A 22,515-nucleotide genomic window follows, 5' to 3' on the forward strand; every position below is an offset into this window, starting at 1 on the left:
AATTGTGGAGACAGACATGATATTGGTTACAAAACGATATGGGAAGTACCTGGCCCAAAAGAGACGCCATTAAATGTTTATGAGCAAATAAGGGAATGAGCCAAGATGTTCTATGAAAAGTTAAACATTCTGATTATAGCTTAATCAACTCCTGCTGCATTAATGTGTTTTCCAGGATACAGCTTTCCTCTCTCTGTATTTAGTTCACTCCTGTGAAAAGCATGCCAGGCAGATAATACCTGATATGAGCATGGAGAACCATATGCCGAGCAGCCACCTGTGTGGTAGCTGCTGAACCCAGGCTCCGTGCTGGCAGGATTATGCCTGTCTCACAATGATAATCACCATAGTGACCCTCAGTGCTATCAGGCATCTTTTTCCCAGAAAGAATAGGTAGACAGGAAGGAACACGGAAAAAGAAAAATCAGGATTGCCAAGAAATGGAAAATGCTAGGTTTAGCTGATATGCAAGTTTATTATACCAACAAATGTTTAATGTCTTCCCATTCATTGTTGGGTTCCTGTTACTGGGTATATAATTAGTGTTGTTCCATATGGGAAGAGAATGGGTACATCATGATGGGCAAGAAACAGCACAGAGGTTGGGGAAGTGCTGATCTGGCTTTGTTTTCTATTCTAAATAGAATAGCAATGTGACCACGATCAGATAATCTGCTTCTGTTGACCTCATTTTCCTCAAACGAAGGAAATTGAACCACATGATCTATAGCTTTGTAGAACTCTGATTCTGGACATATTTAAAGTTGAAAAACTTACCATTACATATCAGTTCATTGAAATAATCTTATATGCATATAGAGAAGACCTGTCTATAAAATATAGCAGAAATGTTGAAGGACCTAAGAGGGCTGTAGGTAAATAAATGCTCTGAAGGTCCAAAAGTCTTCTTCAAGGAGGTATCATTTTGGTTGGCTACTGAAAAGTAGGGAAGGGTTTGAAAATGTGGATATAGGGGCAAAAGTAGATTCACGGTTCAGGAAACAGTCATAGTGCAGAGGCAGAAATACACAAATTGTTTAGAGAAGAACAAACCCAAATAATCAAGTTTCAAAGTGAGGGTCATATCGAGGGGTAGTAAGGAAGACAAAAATGAGAAGATAGGATGGGGCAAGATTCCAGATGCGTGCTAAGTGCTGGGCTAGGGAATGTGGTTGTGACATCCATTACTGGAAGGGTTCTAAGGGCAGAGTTCCTGTTGATAGCCTAATTTTAAGCCAAGCCTACAGCAACTGCAAGAGCTGTAGTGAATGCAGTGAGCTCTTGCGTTATCTCCTTCCTGGGTTCCTAAAGGCCCTGATTCATCTAGACCCATTTTGTGTTTTGCATTTGCACCTTTGAATCTTAGAATTCCAGAGCAGAACCTGTCAAGGTTGTTACACCCCCAGTGCTTTTATTTTCACAGATGAGAAAACTGAATCATAAAGAACTTTAGGAACCATTCATCTAATCAGCGATAGTGAGAACTAGACCTCAGACTCCCTGTTTCCCAGCCCAGGCCCTTTTACAGCCCTCCAACAGAAGTCACTGCTGTTAAACCAAAATTAAGCCAAGAGAAAGAGATCTGGACTAGGAGTCAGAAAATCCTGAGTTTGGATATCTTTCACCAGCTTTCTCTATAATCTTGAGTGAGAAATGGAATCTCCCCAAGCTTCAGGTTCCAAATCCACCGGAAAGGTTAGAGATGGTCAGATAGAATCATGTTTGTAAAAGTTCTTCACACTTAACAAATCACCATACAAATAAAAGAAACTCTTTTCATTGGAGAGACTCTTTTCAACATCCAAAGCATTGTTACACTATCAACACACACCAGCTCCATCCCTTCCATGTAGTACATGTAGACTGCTTGTTACTCTCTGGGGACATTGCATAATACCTCCACCAATAGTCTGTTATCCCTGGAAGTACCACTTTTGGCTTGGAAGGTGTCTTTTAGATGTGGAAATTATAGACGTGGTTGATCAATATAATCTTGATGATATTGAGGAGATTATACTTAGACCTGGGCATGAGTTAGAAGGAGAGGGGAAAAGGTCAGAACAGTTTATCCCAGCTGGCTAATGCTGGTACTGCTTCAGCATTATTACAGGATGTGCCCAGATACTCCTGGGTTAAGCAGACCTAGATTTCTTTTTTAAGGAAAAAAAGAGTCATTCATTCATTCTCATATGATTTAAATTAACCCTAGAAAAAATTTCCCCCTATAAACCAATCTTGTTACTCTCAGTAAACCTACAGTCTGGGAAACTTCAGGTTAGAATGGGCTCAAGAGGTTGCCCAAGCCAATCTTTAACTTAGTTGCCAGGCTGCTATCCTACAGATCCCCTGAGAGTTGGTTCTCCAGTCTCTGCTTAAACCCCCTCAGTGACTGGGAGCTCACTACCTATGTTGTAGCTCATACTCTAGATGTTAGAAAGTGATTTTTTGTTCCCACGCTGCCCTATGACTTCAGCCTACTAAGCTCAGTTCTGTATTCAAGAATGTAAACCTTGAGATGATAGGGACTTATTCTTTGCAGTGTATCTAGCTCCTGGACAGGCACTGGCACACAGTAGAGGCTCAATAAATATTTGATGAATGATGCATGAATGCATGATGCCAGGGCCTTCTGATTTCATAATTCATACCCTCTCCTACATGCATGTCGACCAGATGACCACCCTGTTTCTCCTTGAAAACATTCTCCAGTCAGCCCTACTGTGGTCAGCCACTAATTTGTACTTAAATAAATTGGTTTTCTTTTCAGAATCAGCATTCGGGCTTTCACCCAGCTATTTGATGAGGACCTGAAGGAATTCACAAAACCACTCTATTCAGACACATTTTTCTCTTTGCCCATCACCACTGAGTCAGGTAAGGCTAACCTTTTCATCCATCTGACATAGTCTGCCAACCACCACGTCACCTACAAGAGCCTCTAGTAAGAGGCTAGACCTCAGACTCCCTGCTTCCCAACCCAGAAGAGATTGGGGGACTTGGCTGTTGGGAGGATCATTTATTTTTGCTTGGAATGTAATCTGTATATGATCATGATTTGATGTAGATTAGAGAAATTGTACAACTTCTGTAGCAGAGTGGACTAAAAGGAGATTTATCTTGTCAAGAAGGTAGAAAGAGGTACCAGATTTTTTTTATCTATTAAAAATGAATTTTTTAAAAAATAGTGGATGAAGAACATTCAGATCAAGAGCTGACACAGGCCAAAACAGAAGTAGGTATAAAAAGCTTTCAAGTTGTAGATGGGAATGTGGATATGAAATATATACATAGAAATGCATAGAAAAAAAAGACTAGAAGGAACTTCTTTCCTTTTGTTTATTATATGTTGCTTTTACATGATAAAAAAAATGTTAACTTGGCTTTACATAAATTTCTGAAAGAAACTTTTCTAAACTGTATCAGAAGGAAAGCCTGAATAACATTGTTTTTTAGCTGCTAAGTTTTATCCAACTCTTTTGCGATCTCATGGACAATAGCCCACCAGGCTCATCTGTCCATGGAATTTCCCAGACAAGAATACTGGATTGGGTTCTCATTTCCTTCTCCAGGGGATCTTCCTGACCCAGGAACAGAACCTGTATCTCCTGCATTAGCAGGTGGATTCTTTACCGGGTAGCCACCAGGGAAGCCCCTGAATATAATAATAGCTAATATTGACTCTTTGTCCTCTCTGTGGAGCTGCAGTTTTAAGCATTGCGCTTAGAATAATTTATCTAATCCTCACTACGGCCTTTTGTGGTAGATATTATTACCATCCCCCATTTTAAAGGTGAGGATTTGCGATAGCAAGAGTTTATGTAACTTGCCCAAGATAGCAGAGCTGGGTTCTAGCACTTTCTGCCTGACCTCTTAACTTCTGCACTGCACTGATTTGGAATAGTTCCAACATGCTGAGAATAGATTTATTTTTTAGCACATTGTTCTTTGGTACCATTATCTGTCCAGCCTTTCCCTGTACCCAGCCTTTCACAGTGCTTGGTCTCAGGAAGTTCTTCTTTAGAGCTAAAACAGTCTCTCATGCTGCATGACAAAAGATGACTCAGCCTCACAAACACTGCCATCTATTTATGCCAAATATAGGATAATCTCCCACTTTTCAGACCAAAAAGGAATCAGAACACAGTTAAGAGGATTTAGATGTGTTTGCTTACAAGTTAATGTTAACTATGGGATTTGTAAACATTATTCTTCGCTATTTAAATTATTGTTATACAACAAAAATTGTACGTAGTCCAGTAAAGAAAGATAGTAAACAGATATCCAAAAAAAAGAATATTAACCACTTTAAAAGAAAGATGATTATGCTGATTTGTTAAATCTTGAAAATCAACATTGAATAAACAAATCCAAGTGCTTAAAATGCACTTCAAAAATGAATTACTCCATAGACCTAAATGTAAGAGCTAAAATGATCCCGCTTTTAAAAGAAAACATAGGAGGAAGTCTTTGTGACCTTGAGTTAGGAAATGGTTTCTTAGCTATGACACCAAAAGCATAAGCAACAACAACAAAACAGATAAATGGGACCTAATTAAAATTAAAAACTCTTGAGCTTCAAAGGACACCATAAAGTGAAACAAGATAACCCACAGAATGGGAGGAACTATTAGCAAATCTTGTATCTGATAAAGGTCAAGTATCCAGAATATATAGAACACTTACCACTCAATAATAAAAAGACAAACAACACAATTTAAAAATGGACAAAGGGTCCAAGTAGACATTTTGCCAAAAAAGATACACATAAGTCCAATAAACTCATGGAAAGATGCTCATCATTAGACATAATCATAACTGCAATAATATACCACTTCACACCCACTAGAATGGCTATCATCAAAAAGATAATAACAAGTGTTAGCAAGGATATGAAGAAATCTGAACCCTTATACATCGTTTGTAGAATGTAAAATGGTGTAGTTTCTATGGAAAACATTTTGTAGTTTCTCATAATGTTACACCTTGCTCAGCAATTCCACTCTTTAGTATATACCCATGAAAAACAAAAACAAAAACTTGTATGTGGAGATTCATAGCATCGTTATTTAAAATAACCAAAAAAATAGAAATACCCCAAATGTCCATCAATGGCTGAATAGCTAAACAAAATATAGAATATTATTCAGCATAAATGGAGAAGGCAATGGCAACCCACTCCAGTACTCTTGCCTGGAAAATCCCATGGACGGAGGAGCCTGGTAGGCTACAGTCCATGGGGTCGCTAAGAGTCGGGCACGACTGGGTGACTTCACTGTCACTTTTCACTTTCATGCATTGGAGAAGGAAATGGCAACCCACTCCAGTATTGTTGCCTGGAGAATCCCAGGGACAGAGGAACCTGGTGGGCTGCCGGCTATGGGGTCGCACAAAGTTGGACACGACTGAAGCGACTTAGCAGCAGCAGCAGCAGCATTCAGCATAAAAAGGAATGAAATACTGACACATGCCACAACATGGGTGAACCTTGAAAACACGCTAAGTGAAAGAAGCCAGTTACAAAAAAGCATGTTTATTGCTCAGTTTATACGAAATGTCCAGAAAAGGCAAATCTATGAAGACAAAGTAGGTTAGTGGTTGCCAGGGTCTAGAGAGAGGGAATGGAGAATGACTGCTAAGGGGCATGGGGCTTCTTTTCAGTCCAGTTCAGTTCAGTCGCTCAGTCGTGTCCGACTCTTTGCGACCCCATGAATCGCAGCACGCCAGGCCTCCCTGTCCATCACCAACTCCCGGAGTTCACTCAGACTCACGTCCATCGAGTCAGTGATGCCATCCAGCCATCTCATCCTCGGTCGTCCCCTTCTCCTCCTGCCCCCAATCCCTCCCAGCATCAGAGTCTTTTCCAATGAGTCAGCTCTTCGCATGAGGTGGCCAAAGTACTGGAGTTTCAACTTTAGCATCATTCCCTCCGAAGAAAACCCAGGGCTGATCTCCTTCAGAATGGACTGGTTGTATCTCCTTGCAGTCCAAGGCACTCTCAAGAGTCTTCTCCAACACCACAGTTCAAAAGCATGAATTCTCTGGCACTCAGCTTTTATCACAGTCCAACTCTCACATCCATACATGACCACTGGAAAAACCATAGCTTTGACTAGACAGACCTTTGTTGGCAAAGTGGGGGTGATAAAAATGTTACAAAATTGAATGTAAAATAATTGAATTGTACAATTTAAATTGGTGAATAGTATGCAATGTGAATTACATTTCAAAAAACTGTTTTTAAAATGGGCTACCTTCTTATAAACTCTTGGTGACAATATCAGATCATTTAATAAACATGGAATTTCATTAAAATAATTGAGCAATTCACTGGATTTGCTAATGTCCCAGATGCTGTGTAACAAATGAAATAGCATTTTAACCTTGTTGGCAAACTCCTGGCCTTTACCTCAAGTGCCCCAAGCTGTGCATACAAGCACAAATGAAGTCCCAATTAATTTATAAGCTGAACATCATTAATTTCAAAAGTATAATGACCAACCCACCATTACATAGTAGTAGCTCATGTTTCATCTTTTCAGCTGTATACTCCTAAGCTTTAGATAGTAAAAGCCTTGGGCTTCCCTGGTGGCTCAGTGGTAAAGAATCTGTCTGACAATGCAGGAGACGTGGGTTTGATCCCTGGGTCAGAAAGATACCATGGAGACAACCCACTACAGTATTCTTGCCTGGGAAGTCTCATGGACAGAGGAGCCTGATGGGTTACAGTCCACGGGATCACAAAAGGAGCTGGTCACAGCTTAGTGACTAAATGACCGTAAATGCCTTAATGTGGGCATCATTTGAATTCTTCTACAATAACACCACTAGGGAGACGGGTTCCCATAGCTCTTTTATTGTTTTTTTAACACTAATTTTCCCACCTGGGTTTCTTGTTGCCCTCTGGATCATTGTAGAGCCTCTGTTTGGAGTTATTGAAGGTGTGAGTGCTGGTCTGTTCTTAATTGGCATGCTTGTCGCTGTTGTTGCCTTATTCATCTGCAGACGGAAAGCCAGGTGAGTACCAAGTTCCCTTGGTAATTGGGTTCCGAATTTTAAAGATGCAACTGAAAATGCTCTTTCGCCTGAAAAGAAAGAAGGGAGAAATCATTTAATTTCTCCAGGTTAAGTCACTTTGTTTCTTAAGAAAAACAAGAGTCAAACCCTAGAACCATGACTCACTGTTTTGCATACCATTGCTGAGTCTTATCCTTACCAAAGGAATGAGGGGCCATCTGTATCCTCATTTGAATGTGAAATAGCTCCTCTGGCAAGGGCGGGGCGGGGTGGAGGGGGGCGGGGAGGGGGCAAGGGTATGTGTGTGGTTTACCTTGTGAAGACAGAGATGTCTATGAATTAATGTTTCCAAATGCTTTTCTGAACTATTCTGAAAAGTATGGGTGCCATCTCAGTTTTGTGGTTCCTATCCGCCATGCTAAGCTAAGAAGGGAGCAAAAAGAACTGAACATGTGTGGCCCCAATGCCATGCCCTCTTTCCTTAGGGAATTTCTTCTCTTTGGCACATTGTCCTCTCGTTTGCAGTCGTGTCTTGCATCTAAGGTTTACTGTGTGTGTGTGTCTTTTTTTTTTTTTTTAAAGGAAAGCTTTATTGAGAGTGTGGGAAGTGATTATGACCTGTAGCCAAAAACAGAAGACACATCTTCAGCTATTGCAAAGATCTGTTTCTGAGTGGGGAAAATCTGTTTCTTTATGTTCTTCCTCTCTGTTCCCTCCCTCAAAGGGATGTTGGCTGAGTGTAAAATATACATGTACTGAAAAGCCCATATTTGTACAAACATGCACACCCTTACCGTAAGTGGAAAAATCTGGGCTCCCCTGATGGCTCAGTGGGTAAAGAATCCACTTGCAAGGCAGGAGACACAGGAGACTTGGGTTCAATCCCTGGGTTGGGAAGATCCCCTGGAGAAGGGAATGGCAATCCACTCCAGTATTCTCGCCTGAAAAATTCCATGGACAGAGGAGCCTGGCAGGCTACAGTCCATGGGGTTGCAAAGAGTTGGACACAACTAAGCGACTAAGCAAACCCAGCCTTACCATAGACGGAGAAATCTGTTTAAATTATTTCATAATCAAAATGTCAGTCCTCTCCCTTGTGTTTCAGCCATGGTCGAGAAAGGCCCTCTGCCCGTCTGAGCATTCGTCGGGATCGACCACTGTCAGTCCACTTGAACTTGGGCCAGAAAGGGTGAGCACATTTTCCTTCACTTTATTTATTGAAAGAGGAGTTGATTGCCTTACATGAAATTTGCTAACAAGATCTTTCTACTTCTGGCTTCTCTTCACAGTAACAGGAAGACTTCTTGGTAAGAAAGAGCTCATTAATTACTTTATTGTCTGCTTTTGAAATAGAACTGGGGCTGGGTAAGCCATTTTCCCTGTTCTTCAGTAATTTTCTTCTCTTTCTGTTATGTTTTTAACCATAGCCCAATAAAAGTAAATCAGTTTGAAGGGCACTTCATGAAGCTGCAGGCTGACTCCAACTATCTTCTATCCAAGGAATACGAGGTACAACTCAAATGCAATGATGTTTTAGCATCCCTGGTTCTTAGCAGAATGTCCTTTCAGCCTTCACTGTGGAATCACATCCCAATTGGGCTCAGGAGTTAGAATGGCACTTAGGGTCTCACTGAGTGTTCTTTTATGCCTGAATCCATTCCCTGCACAATATACCACCCAGTCTCAGAAGCCAGTTTGATCTCCAGAATAACCAGCAAAGTGCTACACAGATCGGATGGTAAGAAAGAATGAACAGACTTCAAATGCAAACTGATGCTGTCAGTTATTTAACCTGGCCTTTTGCTTGCTTAGGAGATAATGTGGTTGGGTGAAAAGTGCCCAGGCTTTGGATTCAGTTCCCAGCTTTGCAATCTGTGTGACCCGGGGCAAGTGAATTATCCTTTCTCAGCCTCCTCTGTGAAATGGAGATGAGACCACCTCCTCTGGGGCTGTTGTGGGGATGACAGCCAATGCCCCTGGTCGAATAGGAGACATTCCACAAATGCAGCTAGTGTAACATATTGTTATATTATTATGTATCTCAAGGACTGTCCGGTTTGCCATATTCTGTTTTACATTATCCACATGCAAACTTATTTTTGACCTAACAGGATTTAAAAGACGTGGGTCGAAACCAATCATGTGACATTGCACTCTTGCCGGAGAACAGAGGGAAAAATCGATACAACAATATATTGCCCTGTAAGTTTTGTGTTGAAATCTGTAATACCACCTTCCTCTCGCCATTTCTTTCCTTTTCTGTGATTAAAAATGGGGCTAAAGCAACATGGTATAGCTAGATATGGGAGATCTGAGGCTCTAAATGTCTTTAAAAACAAATGACTTGGACATTATTGTACTTCTCTCCAGAGGGTAACAGCCAGCTGAAATTCTGGCTGTGAGAGAGAAACCTCTTACGCTGTTGACATTTCATCACATGGTCCTGATGCTTCTCCTTGGAGGGTTAAGAGCTATAACAGGGTTAACAGTAAGGGTCAATCTGGGTTTACTTAAAGTCTCTAGTTAGCAATTATTTCATATAGAAAGATATATATTATTCTTATTATCCTTACCCAATTGGGTGAAGCAATTAAAGGTAGCTTTTCTGAATTGTATTCGTTACAACAATGAAAAGGAAAAAAAAAAAGCTGGCCACTCCATCAAGCAAATGTTGTTAGTGTTACAGAGGGAAGCACAGATGGGCTTAGAAGAGCATTTGGCTCATTTGCTTGTATGTTTCTGGGCCATTTGTGCAACTCTGTGTGAGCTTCACCTGCAAAATGGAGCTGAGACTGTCTCCCATGGGGGGTTGTGGTGGGGGTCAGAGCTAGCACACGTCAAATGCAAAGCGATCTGTAAACGGTAGAAAAATCACCCCATGGCTCACTGATACATCTTTCTCAATAAACTTCCTTCCAGATGATTCCTCTCGAGTGAAGCTGTCCAACGTGGATGATGACCCGTGCTCTGACTACATCAATGCCAGCTACATCCCTGTAAGTGAACCCGGGGCCATAGCAACTGGGATGAGGCTTTGACAGGCGGTTATGCTGGAGACACCGCTCCTCCAACACACTCCCACTGTTCTCAGGTCTGGAAACATGGATGTTTTAGAAGAAAAAAACAAATGGCCATGTCTGATTGCCATAAAACGCAGGCTGTCCTAGTCAATTGCTGCTAAGACCCAGCTTTCCCAATGGCTATAGTCATATAGGATTATAATGGGCCCAGGAGGCATTTTCAAAGGTCATTTCCTCTCTGCAGCCCTTCGTCAAGATTAGAGCTCCCCTAAGGAAGCTGAAGCTCCACAGCTGAGGCGGCCTAGCTAGGGAAGCTAATTCAAAGTTATTTGGATTTCTAAAAACCACAGACACAACTCAAAGGCTGTGTCACACCTCTGGGCTCAGATTCTGGCTAGCAATTCACCAGCTTCCTACAGCACCTCCAGTGGAAAAAGCTTCAGGTTAGGTAGATACCATTTGAATCCCATCTCTGCCCCTTGCTGACTCTAGGATCTTGGGCGAGTTTTGTCAATCCTTTGGACCTTCATTTCCTTTTCCAAAAAATATAAGAATAATATTTACCTTAAATAATCCTCCATTCACTCCATAAACCCTATATGTGTGGATGCTAAGTCGCTTCACTCATGTCAGACTCTCTGTGACCCTATGCGCTGTAGCTCATCAGGCTCCTCTGTCCATGGGATTCTCCAGGCAAGAGCACTGGAATGGGTTGCCGTGGCTTCTTGTGAGTCCTGCATTGCAGGTGGATTCTTCACTGCTGAGCCGCCAGGGAAGCCCTAAGCACTATATAATGAAGTGCTAACTGTAAGTTGGACATTGTGCTGTGTACAGAGACAGGGTCCGATGGAGTCCTGACCCCAGGGAACTCTCAGCAGAGCTGGAACATCAGAAAATGACAAGGTGATGCCTTTGACGGGATAGAGCGGTTCTTCACCAACATTAATGCACACCCACATCATCTGCAGGTCTTGTTAAAATGCAGCTTCTGATTGGGGCTTCTCTGGCAGCCCGGTGGTTAAGACTCTGCATTCCATGGTAGGAGGAGTGGGTTTGATCTCTGATTGGGGAACTAAGTTCCCACATGCCAGAAGAAAAAAAAAATGCAGCTTCTTATTCAGCAGGACTGGGGTGGAACCTGGCATTCTGAATCTCTAACAAGCTGCCTGATGATCCCCTGCTGCTGGTCTGAGGATCCCTCTCTGAGTAGAAGAGGCTAGAGGTTGCCACAGGAGCTTCTGGGAAAACATCCTCCAGCAGAGATGAAGATAAAGGAAAGTTCAGTAGAGCAGGCAACATGCTGAGACTTGGAGGATAAATAAGGATTCGCCTTAAGAGAGGCTGTGTTTGGGTCGGCGGGGCTGGGGTGGGGGTAGCAGAGGTGACAGAGCAGAGGCCCAGGGGAATGACAAGAGGAGAAAGAGCTTCAGCTGGGATCTGCAAGTAATACCGTAGTGTTGCTAGAATGCAGGATATGTGGGCGAAAATATCCTAGCTCATAGAGCTATGGTTACGATTCAGTAAGATCTGTGAAAATCCTGAGCCACAACTTGTCATGGGTTTCCCTTGTAGCTCAGTTGGTAAAGAATCTGCCTGCAAGGCAGGAGACCTGGGTTCGATTCCTGTGTTGGGAAGATTCTCTGGAGAAGGAAATGGCAATTCATTCTAGTATTCTTGCCTGGGGAATCCCATGGATAGAGGAGCCTGGCAAGCTATAGTCCATGGGATCACAAAGAGTCAGACACAACTTAGCAACTAAACCACCACCAGAGCTTGTGATAGGGTAGATGCTCAATAAACAGTGGGTTCTCTTCCCTTCAATTTCCTTTGCATTTTATCTCTTACCAACATCCCAAAGCCAAGTATCCAAGATGAGTAAAACTCTTCTTTGTTAAATTGGGCAAGAGCCTCATCAACGTCAATTCCTCAGACAATCCACATTGTGTATACACACACATAACTGAGGGTGAAGTATTTTCTAAATGATGGCCCAAGTCCTCCATTGCCTTTAAGAACAAACCCAACCTAATAAAAAAAGACCTTAGCTCTTCACAATAGGTCAGTGTTCGGGCCTTTGTCCTTCCTGCTCCCAAGCCTTGCCACACGTTAGTATCTCTTTTTCAAATCAGGGACCTGGCAAAGACTTACATCTCACCTAATGTACAGAGCTAACCCCTTTGTTTAGAGTTCTGAAGAGGCCCATTGTTTGTGAGTCCCCACATTGTAAATTCATTGCAGGGCAACAACTTCAGGAGAGAATACATCGCAACTCAGGGACCTCTTCCTGGCACCAAGGATGACTTCTGGAAAATGGCATGGGAACAGAATGTTCACAACATCGTCATGGTGACCCAGTGTGTGGAGAAGGGCCGAGTGAGTACACGGTCTTCCTGTCATACTAACCTTGCTTCCCACCCCTTGGATGGAGTTTGACTCCCCGCCCCATAGAAATGAAACCCCGTAGGGACTTTCCTGGCTGTCCAGTGGTTAAGACCACGCCTTCCAATGTAGGAAAATCTCGGGTCAGGAAGCTAAATTCCCACATACCAAGCAGCCAAAACCCCAAAACATACAACAGAAGCAATATTGTAACAAATTCATTAAAGGCTTTGAAAATGGTCCTCATCAAAAAAAAAAAAAAATCTTAAAAGAAACCCCATGAAAACCAAGTAGGGATCATACAAGAACACTGTTAGTGAATTAAAGCCACTCAGTTCTAAAAGGCTCTGTAGTAAACTCAGGTGATGCTGCATTCAGGTGCTGGGTCTGAAGTTTCAGTCAAAGGTGTTCCCACTGAACAAGTGGGATTATCAGAAGTGTCCAGGACGCAGAAGGATTACCTGGCCTCTTGCCAGCACCATCCTCTGTTGTATGGGGAGAAGAGGTATGTTGGCAGAGTCACTGGCTCTACCCCTAATTTCAGGAAGTAAGGAGTAGTGAATTTTAGGCTGTGTCTGCAGACACAAAGTAAAATAGTTATCTGAGTAAATGATTTATATGGTTATGTTGATGGTTAAAGAGAAAGATTACATGAATTGCCCAGTGTCTGTGCTTAACAATTATATATGTTCACAATACTCTTTCTCCTGTCTTCACCTGTGAATGTGATTTTAGCTAAATGTTCTGACTTTTCAAAGATCACCTGAACCATGGCATTGGATCCAGGTTGGAACAACAGAAAAACATGGACAAAAAAGGGTCAGGGAGACAGTGCCTTCATCTTCCCAGCTAGATCTTTCTTCAGAAAACAAAACAAAGCAAAAACAAACAATAAAAGAGCACAAGAAATTGTAAGACATGGTTTATGTGTCCATGAAATTGAAAGGCTGAGAAAATTCACAAAAACTGAAGCCCCAGAACATGAACCCGAAAGGGAAATGAATCTAAAGGTGGGGGATTTGCCCCTTGACGATGTCTCTCCCTCACTGGGAGCAGCAGCCCAGCTTCAGCCCTGCCCATGAGCAGGTTAAGGCAAAGCAGATGGTCAAATTGCTTTAGCAGCTGACCCTGGATTCCAACTCAGGAAGACATTTCCAGGAGGGAAAGTTCAGGTTCATGGTAGAAGCGCATTTCCAGATTCACTTTTTTTTTTTTTTCTGCCTGTCTTCCTCTAGGTAAAGTGTGACCATTATTGGCCAGCGGACCAAGATTCCCTCTACTATGGGGACCTCATTCTGCAGATGCTGTCGGAATCCGTGCTGCCCGAGTGGACCATCCGGGAATTTCGGATATGCAGCGTATGTTTGTTCGTTTGACTTCATTGACTAACAAAGCTGGGAAGATGAAGTATGTGCTAAAGTCGCTTCAGTCGTGTCCGACTCTGTGACCCCATGGACTGTAGCCCTCCAGGCTCCTCTGTCCACGGGTATTCTCCAGGCAAGAACACTGGAGTGGGTTGCCATGCCCTCTTCCAGGAGATTCTCCCGTCCCAGGGATCGAACCCACGTCTCTTCTGTCTCCTGCACTGGCAGGTGGGTTCTTTACCACTAGCGCCGCATAGGAAGGTGAAGAAGACCTGTGAATCCCCTTTCTGCTGGTTTCCTCTCCTGTAGTTTGGCTCCTAGGAATCCCTGCCTGGGCACGGTTGTCAGGTTTGAAGGTTTGCCCTGAGCCGTTCCCCTTCTTACCACTCTGCTCTTCCAGGAGGAACAGTTGGATGCACACAGACTCATCCGCCACTTCCACTACACAGTATGGCCAGACCACGGTGTCCCGGAGAGCACCCAGTCCCTGATCCAGTTTGTGAGAACTGTCAGGGACTACGTCGACAGGACCCCCGGGGCCGGGCCCACAGTGGTGCACTGCAGGTACTCTTCCACCCGGAGCCAGCAGTGTGGCAGCCGGGTGTCTAGGCGTGGGGAAGGGGGAGGGGGGAGGGTCTGTGTGCCCAACCAGGCTGCCTGGGCCCAGCAGGTATTCTTACGCCCTCTTCCACCCACTGCTCCCCAGCCTCACTCCTTTGCCGTCTCTTCACCTCCCATTTTTCTCTCTGGCTCTCCATCCTTCTCTCCCTCTTGCTTTTTCTCCTACTGTATCCAATGCAAAGTCCTTACGTGACTTCCAGGTCCCTCATCACTGGGCCCCATCTCACCCCCTCAATCCAAGTTCCCAGAAACTCATCTCCCCCTTTAGCTGGGGAGGAGACTGCTCATGGTCCTCCCTGCCTCCTGCCATTCTTTCTCGTTGGAGTGGCCCCGCTCTCTCCTCCACCTGTATAAACCATAACCAGCCTTTAAGATCACGGCTCTCACCTTCCCATGGAGTAGCACTGCACCTGTGGCAACCCAATTTCACTCTTAAATTTCTGTTCTCTCTTGACTTCTTTTTTTTTTTAATTTTTATTTTTACTTTATTTTACTTTACAATACGTATTGGTTTTGCCGTACATTGACATGAATCCACCACGGGTGTACATGTGTTCCCAACTCTCTTGACTTCTCTTTGCTTCAGCCTGTACAACCATAAAATCAGCCTAACAAGCAGTGTCTCACTCTCTTTCTCCCTGGGGAGCCTAGTGTTTAGCTAATTAATGTTTGCAGAAACACTTGGACAGCCCGAACTGAACGGCACTAATAAGCAAAGAGCAGGGAATTGCTACAGTAAGAGAAATGTCATGCGCAGTTGTTTTCTCTCAATCTGCCCAGCACCCTAGGAGCCCTGCTTTTATATGTCATCGGAACCATGATGCTTTTTATAGGAATGTGAGACTTTCAAGAGTTTCCTGCCTTCTGAAAATGGCAGGCATTTTCACCCAGTAACACCGAAAACCTGTTTTTCTTTATCTTATAGATACATGCATCAAAACCCCCCAGGTTATGCCATCACTTTAGGGAACAATTTGACAATTCCTGGTGAAGCTGAAGGTGTTCATACACTATAACCCAGCAGTTCTGCTTCTAGATATCAACCCTTGAGAAATCCCACACGTGTGCACAACGATGCTCACTGCAATACAATTTGTAATAGAGAAAAACTAAAAACAATCTCATTGTCTATCAGTAGGGAATGGTGGTTTATGACCTCTGTAAAAGAAATTATGTCTACATGAAACAAATGTAGACAAATCTCAAAAACAATATTGAGTAGAAAAGTTGACATGAGAATACATAAAACTTGCTTAGTACCATTTTAGTAAATTTTGGAAACACATTAAATGAGTATATTGTGTATAGATTTACATGAATGTAGGAAGAGTATGGAAGCATGCTTGAAAATGATACACAGCAAATCCTTACCCTGGCTGGAATGGAGAGGTGGAGGAAGAAGGGAGGAAAGGATGGAAGTTCAGAACCCTGGGTTTTATTTCTTTGAGAGAGCACATTGAGAGAAAGAAGTATCCTATATTCTCTAACTTGGAAGGGAAGGGAAAGGAAAGATTGTGCTAGAGTCTCTGGATGCAGTCCAGAAAGTCCAGTTTAATGAAAAAGGTGGTCTTTCTTCACTCTCTTTTCTAGTGCTGGTGTGGGTAGGACTGGAACCTTTATTGCATTGGATCGAATCCTCCAGCAATTAGACTCCAAAGATTCTGTGGACATTTATGGAGCTGTGCATGACCTAAGACTTCACAGGGTTCACATGGTCCAGACCGAGGTAAGAGTTCATCTGAAGGACACAGATCACCCTGTCTGTCTCCCTCCGCCCCCAAATGTTCAGGGCTTTAATCTGATAAAGGGAAAGAACTATGACTCATCAAGAGGAGAAAGAGAATTGAATATCAATGTTTTCTAAGACTTTCTATTTTAAAAGAAGTTTCAGTGACCTTGAGGATGATGTGTATTCTAATCTTTACTGAACTAGTTGTCCATCTTCTTTAGGTGGGTAGGAAGAAAGATGAATTAAAAAAAAATCAATATATGAACATGGGGGAAAACCAGCTAGTTCATCTTGAAGATCATTTTAAGATAGGCTGGTGGTTGAGCCCAAGAACTTCAATTAGTAAAAAGGAAGCAGATTCTAATCTCTTCTCTCCTCCAGCCCACCCCAGCTGCACCCGTATCTCTGGAGACACTAAAGAGTATACATTAATTGTGGAGGATAAATGCTTGTATTTATATAGTCCTTTGACATTAATTGTAGAGGATAAATGCTTCCATTTATATAGTCCTTTGACATTTACAAGGTATTTCTAAACATGTCATCTCATTAGATTTTCACACACACACGCACAAAAACATAGATAAGAGAATTATTTTCCATTTCCAGAATAGAGAATAAGTTCAGAGGCTAAAGGACTTTGCACAGCTATGAAGTAGCTGAGCAGGGACTTAAAGCTTGTTCTAGAGAATCCCAAGTCCCAAGTCCTAATTCCCAAGTGCCCTGGCCTGCAGCCTGAGAGTCAAATCTGTGTCCCCGCGCAGAACAAACCTCCCTCCCTGCATCATTGCCTTACCAGGTCCAAGTTCTCCTGCCCTCCTGTTTCCCAAGTAACTGTGCAAAATCTTCTATTTTTAAAAAAAATGCCTGTGCTCAAAAAGGTGAAAAGTTCTGTGTGCTTCTCTGCCCTGGCAGAGTCATGGGACGCATGAAAACTGCAGGTGGCCCCGCTCCACGGAGTGGAGATGTCCCATAGCAAAGGTTCCCCTTGAGCTTTGTTGAGCCCACTGTTCCTAAAACCACTTTGACCCCCACATCCTCTTCTTGTGCAGAACATATTCATATCCTGCAGACCCTCATATTATGTAACACATTTGGGAGAACACTGTCATCATTGCCTCCTATGGACAGTGCCCACACCCAGGATCTTCTATCCCTGCTGTCCTTTCATTATAACAATTATTGCACTACATTTTAAATATTTTATTATGTTTTTTTAAAAAAAATACATGAAAGTAAGGAAAATAGTATAATGAATTTCCATACCCAAACCCCAGTTTCTGCAGTCATCAGCATTCTTTGTTCTTTTTCCATTCATAGCCCACACACACTGTTCCCCTACCCCATGACTTACTGCACTGTTTTAGAGGAAATCCTACTTATCACATCATTTCTTCCTTAAATACTGTGTATCTTAAAACATACATATTTAATATTATATATTATTAATAATGTGTATTTTACTCCATATATGTTTTACAGTTATATATATTTTTTAAGTTAAGGACTTATTCAAAAATCATGACCACAATACCATTATCATGCCTGACAGTCTTAATCATAATCCCTTAATATCATCCAATATCTAGTCAATGTTTAAATATCCCAATTTATCTCAAAAATTGCTTTTTATACTTGGTTTGCATTAGAATACAAAGTCCATACATTGCACTTAGTTGAAGCCTCTTCTAAATTTCTTTTAATCTATAATAACCTTCCCTCTGATTTGTTTCCTGTGCCATTTATTTGTTAAAGAAATCAGTTCATTTGTTCCATAGATTTTCCTACATTCTAAATGTGGCTGACTGCTTTTTCATAATGTATTCTATTTTTCATAATGTAAGGTGATATAACCCTCTATTTTTCATAATTTTTGTCAGCTGTTCATTGGATCTAGAGGCTTAATTAAGTCTCAGATCCTTTTTACCATCACATGCTTCATGGGTGGTCCTGCGTACTTCCTGTTCATCACATCAGGAGGCACTTCCTGTTTGTGTCTCTTCCCTGTACTGATGAAACTGACAATGACCATCCACTGTAACATTTCCAATCAGCCTTTGTCTTAATGGTTTGGGCAGCCACTGATGACCACTGTCTAGTTCTGTTCTTTCATTAAGTGTTGTAGAATTACATCTCATTATATAATAATTGTTTTCCTTCAACTTTCTGTATATAACTACAAGTTCCTAGAGGGTAGGAACTTGTTTCCTTTGCTCTAGCCTCAATATTCTTTTAAAATCTATTAAATGAACAAATATCCTACAATCATGTTGCTAAAAAGTCAAGGCATCAATGTTCCATTACAAATTTGTTTTCATTTTCACAAACTCAAGCCATACTTAATTGTGATTTGGAGAGGAGGAGATCATCATATTATAAATAATCTTAAGAGGTGTTGGGGGAGGGGACTCAGGCTCCATAGCTATTTTTAGAGGCTTCTTGGGCCATGTATCACTTCTGTACACCTGCCCAAAACTCTGGAGATGCATTTCGGCAAAGAACAGGCAATCCCACCCCACTATAAATATCACTAGCTGACATCCAGGGCAGGGGCAACATAATGTGCCAAAGCTCTCCCTCTTCCTCCTTGGACATAACTCCGCTTTCACCTATCCTTTCCCCTTCCTCCTCCTAACCTCTCTGGGGATTCTGAGGTTCTTATTCTTCAGCCTGCCTTTTCAGTGTTCAAGTTCCCAAGAGTCTCTACTCAAGGCACTACTCTTGTTTCTCCCCATCTTCATTCTTCATCTTTCTTCCATTTCCATGGCTTCGGGAACCACATACCTGCTCAGATCTCCCAGATCTCATTCTCCTACCCCAGCATTCACCCAAGTACCTGCTTCATGGACAGTTCCACCAGGAAGTCTTATAGTCATTTTTTTGAAAAACAAACAAGAGAAGCACTTCTGCTGTTTCTTCTTTTAGTTTTAGGTGATGGTGTTGCCATTCATCTTGACCTTCACTTGTTTGCCCAGGCTGGGGATCTGACTGTTCCCACAGACACATTCGAGCAATCGTTAAGCCCTGTCCATTCTACTCAGCATCTTCCTCCTTGTTCTAGACTCTCTGCCCTTGCCTGGCCCTTTATCACCTCCCAGTGAGCCTTCACAGTAGCCTGCTCATGGGTCTCCTGCCCCCAGCTTCTGCTCTAACAGCTCTTTATCACCACTGCCACCAACAAAGCACTCTGTCACTGTGTCAGCCCCCTGCATAAAAATTGTGGAAAACTCTTCATTGCTTTAAAATGATTTTCAAGTTCTTTAGAACCTGGCTCCAACTTACTTCCCCAGTTTCATGTCATAATGCCACCCACCCCCACTCTTTTAAGATTAAAATTAAGGAAGTTTTCCTTCTCTGGTCCAGAAACAGTGATTCTTTTGATCATGTTGAATAAAGATTTCAATAAGATAGAAATTTTCTCTTTCCTTTTTTCTCTAGCAAACAAAATCCCAAACAATATCCAGACATTATCTGTCTTGCTTTAAGGCTCTGCTGAAGGTGGGCTCCTTCTACAGTCTCAGACACTCAGACCCAATACTGCTCACTTGGATATGAGAGTGAGGGCAGAGGGGTGCAAGCCACAGCTGAGCCCCTGTGGGTGATGATTCCAGCCAAAGAAAAAGGACATTCTGACATCCCTTGTATTTCTTTTCTGGGTCCACAGAGAGACATCAGCATCAACTTTATTTTGCTTTATTTGGGAGACAAAGGTGTGTAGGGCTTCACAAGTTTTGATCAATATATTAAAGAGCAAAGGCCTCTAAATAAAAGACATTAGACAAGGGATTTGTGAGTGTGACCCTCCTCCTTTTAGCCTAACTTGGGGCATGTTTCCTGCCTGCTTCTGAGAGAGACACTCAAATGCTCTTGTTAAAGAAAAAGAGCTGATAGTCACCATCTGTGAATGTCATCTGCTTCCTGTGAGGAGGAAACGGTGGAATGTTGTGGGACTCAGTGCACATTTGGGGGATTCTCCTGGGAGTTTCCCATGACTTATGCACCCTACCTTTTAACTACACTAGACTGCTCACAGTTTCCAGAATATATGTACCCTTTTGTGTAATTTAGATCATTTGGAATGTCCTATTTCTTTGCTCAAATTCTTAACAAATGTCACCTTTTCTCTCTAGCTCTATATTTTCCTTCTCCAAAAGTGAACCTGATGGCTTCTTCTCATGTATGAAGCCTCATATACAATTCTGTCTTATATTTATCACCTTACTTGTTCATATACCTGCCCCTCTGCTAAACTGTGCACTCAGAGACCGTGAAAGGCTCCAAGTACAATCCTATAAATATTATCTCATACTACAGATATTGGTGAAATTGAATGGAACTAAGGCTTCACCAGCTTGCTAGACAGAGAGAAAAAATGAGCTTTTATGATGTGAAATTCATACATTAGACTTTGTCTACTTTTCATTAAGAATAAAGTGGGGAGCACATTAACAAACTGAAAGGTTTTAGAAGTAATCATTCTCAAAGGGGTATTCTGTTGGGAAAAGAAGAATTTATATTTAAGACAAGGCAAATTAATGAATATTAACTGGTTTCAAAGCCCAGAGTAGATCATTGTTGAAGAACTTATTAATAAGGCATAGCATACGAGAACTCATTCACAGCCAAACTCCAAGGTCCCAAACTCATTTAATATCCAACTGGAACTGAAAATGAGATTTATGCTTTGGATGGGAGGAATGAGGGAAGTGTCAGTCTCTAATGTGGTAGTTTTCAAGATGAGGAAAATGACTGCCTGTACAAACAACCGTTTTCAGGAGAGTACCCTTCTCGAATTTTCAAGATCATAAGATACTCATAACAAGTAAGCTGAGTTTGTGAGCAGGATTGCAGAGGATCATTATTAATATTAGCACAGACGTCACTTATGATTGGTTTGTTTCTCTGAAATGTTCTAATCTAATGATGATACCAGACCTACATGATGGGTTCCCTTGAGTAGATGACCATGCACCCAGGGACAGTGCCTAGTGCCAACACATAAAAATAAATACCTGTCCACTTTTAAAGGTCATTGCTGAAGACAGATTTATAGTCTCCCTTTGTGTCTCAAACCTTGAAAATACTCTAAAACTGACCACATGGATCACCTTAAACATAGAGTCTAGGAATGTTTTTCGATATCCATCTAATTGACAGCATCACAAAATCTAATACAAATCTTCAATGGTCAAAAGAAGTTAGCTGTAGAAGAGACCCTTGCCTCCTTGTTTTACAGATGCAGAAACTGAGATCTCTATCTAGGCCAGCTGGTGGCAGACCGAAAGCCCAGAGTCCTAGTCTGAGGAAGGAGAGCCCAAGGCTGAGCGCTAACATCACACATTCATTCCCTTCTCACACAGCTTGGTTGGTAGTAAGGAAAGGAGCCCAGTGCACACGATTAGCTGCCCGTGGCTGAGCTTCTATGGTCAGGGAAGGTCTCTATAGTGTCCTTTTGGTCACGAAAACACTGACTCTTCCATATTTGTTTCTGTTTCGAAGGTAGTTTCTAAACCACAGACAAGATGCACCATACTCCTTACCCAAAAGGTGATTTAGGGCAGTAACAACCAACCCACATCATTGTGCCCTGGTAAATGGCACAAACAGACATCCAGAGGAGACCAGTTGCTTTTCCAACCTAGAAGAGTCTGATTAGGCTTCAGAGTAATACAAAATCTGTCACTTTCTCACACAAACATAATCATTGGGTTGGCCAAAAAGTTCATTTGGGTTTTTTCGTAACATTTTATGGAAAACCCAAGCAAACATGTTGGCCAACCCAATACGTTTTACTTGCTTTCATACAGGTTGAAATGACAATGTGCTGAATTGCTCCATGACTCTTTTTATGAAAATAATCTGATATATGACCAAATTTCATGGCTTAAAATTTGGCTGAAATCTAATTTTGTCTTGTTCTTTATAACTGACTTTATACGTTACATTTGGTTAACTTCTTGCTCAAATTCTGACCCAAGGAAACATGTCAAAGCAGATTAGAAATTTGAACTATAAGAATTCTTATCTTTTTAAACAGAACCATTATCAGCAGACTGTGAATAAAAATATTTCAAAATGTCACTCTATTTGTAAAGAATTTAAGCATTTCCAACATCTAAAATGTTAAAAAAAAAAAAAAAACTGCACAAAGGAGAACACAACTTCTCCAAAGGGACAGCAAAAAAAAAAAAAGTAGTTCCCAGATAGCTAACAGGTGGGGCTGTTCTCACTGTGTAAGCCTTCTTAATGAAGTTGAAAGAGGGAAGTGAAAAGCTGGCTTAAAACTCAACATTCAGAAAACAAAGATCATGGCATCTGGTCCCATCATTTCATGGCAAATAGGGAAAAAGTGGAAGCAGTGACAGATTTCATTTTCTTGGGCTCCAAA

The 22,515-nt window shown here is 41.9% G+C and overlaps 1 protein-coding gene across 2 annotated transcripts in view; it reads left to right on the plus strand.

Annotated features, from left to right (window-relative positions):
• The window catches only part of PTPRB (protein tyrosine phosphatase, receptor type B), a 121,474-nt gene that overhangs the window by 93,367 nt on the left and 5,592 nt on the right, over nucleotides 1-22,515 (plus strand). For both annotated transcript variants that reach the window (XM_005680175.3, XM_018047943.1), the window contains 11 exons: nucleotides 2,768-2,874; nucleotides 6,915-7,014; nucleotides 8,120-8,203; nucleotides 8,304-8,321; nucleotides 8,442-8,523; nucleotides 9,126-9,216; nucleotides 9,934-10,010; nucleotides 12,273-12,407; nucleotides 13,649-13,771; nucleotides 14,178-14,341; nucleotides 15,989-16,124. In XM_005680175.3, coding sequence (XP_005680232.2) covers nucleotides 2,768-2,874; nucleotides 6,915-7,014; nucleotides 8,120-8,203; nucleotides 8,304-8,321; nucleotides 8,442-8,523; nucleotides 9,126-9,216; nucleotides 9,934-10,010; nucleotides 12,273-12,407; nucleotides 13,649-13,771; nucleotides 14,178-14,341; nucleotides 15,989-16,124 — 1,117 coding nt within the window. The remainder of the gene's footprint in view (nucleotides 1-2,767; nucleotides 2,875-6,914; nucleotides 7,015-8,119; nucleotides 8,204-8,303; nucleotides 8,322-8,441; nucleotides 8,524-9,125; nucleotides 9,217-9,933; nucleotides 10,011-12,272; nucleotides 12,408-13,648; nucleotides 13,772-14,177; nucleotides 14,342-15,988; nucleotides 16,125-22,515) is intronic.

This window comes from Capra hircus, chromosome 5, assembly GCF_001704415.2.
Source record: "Capra hircus breed San Clemente chromosome 5, ASM170441v1, whole genome shotgun sequence".
In the NCBI taxonomy this organism is placed as follows: Eukaryota; Metazoa; Chordata; class Mammalia; order Artiodactyla; family Bovidae; genus Capra; species Capra hircus.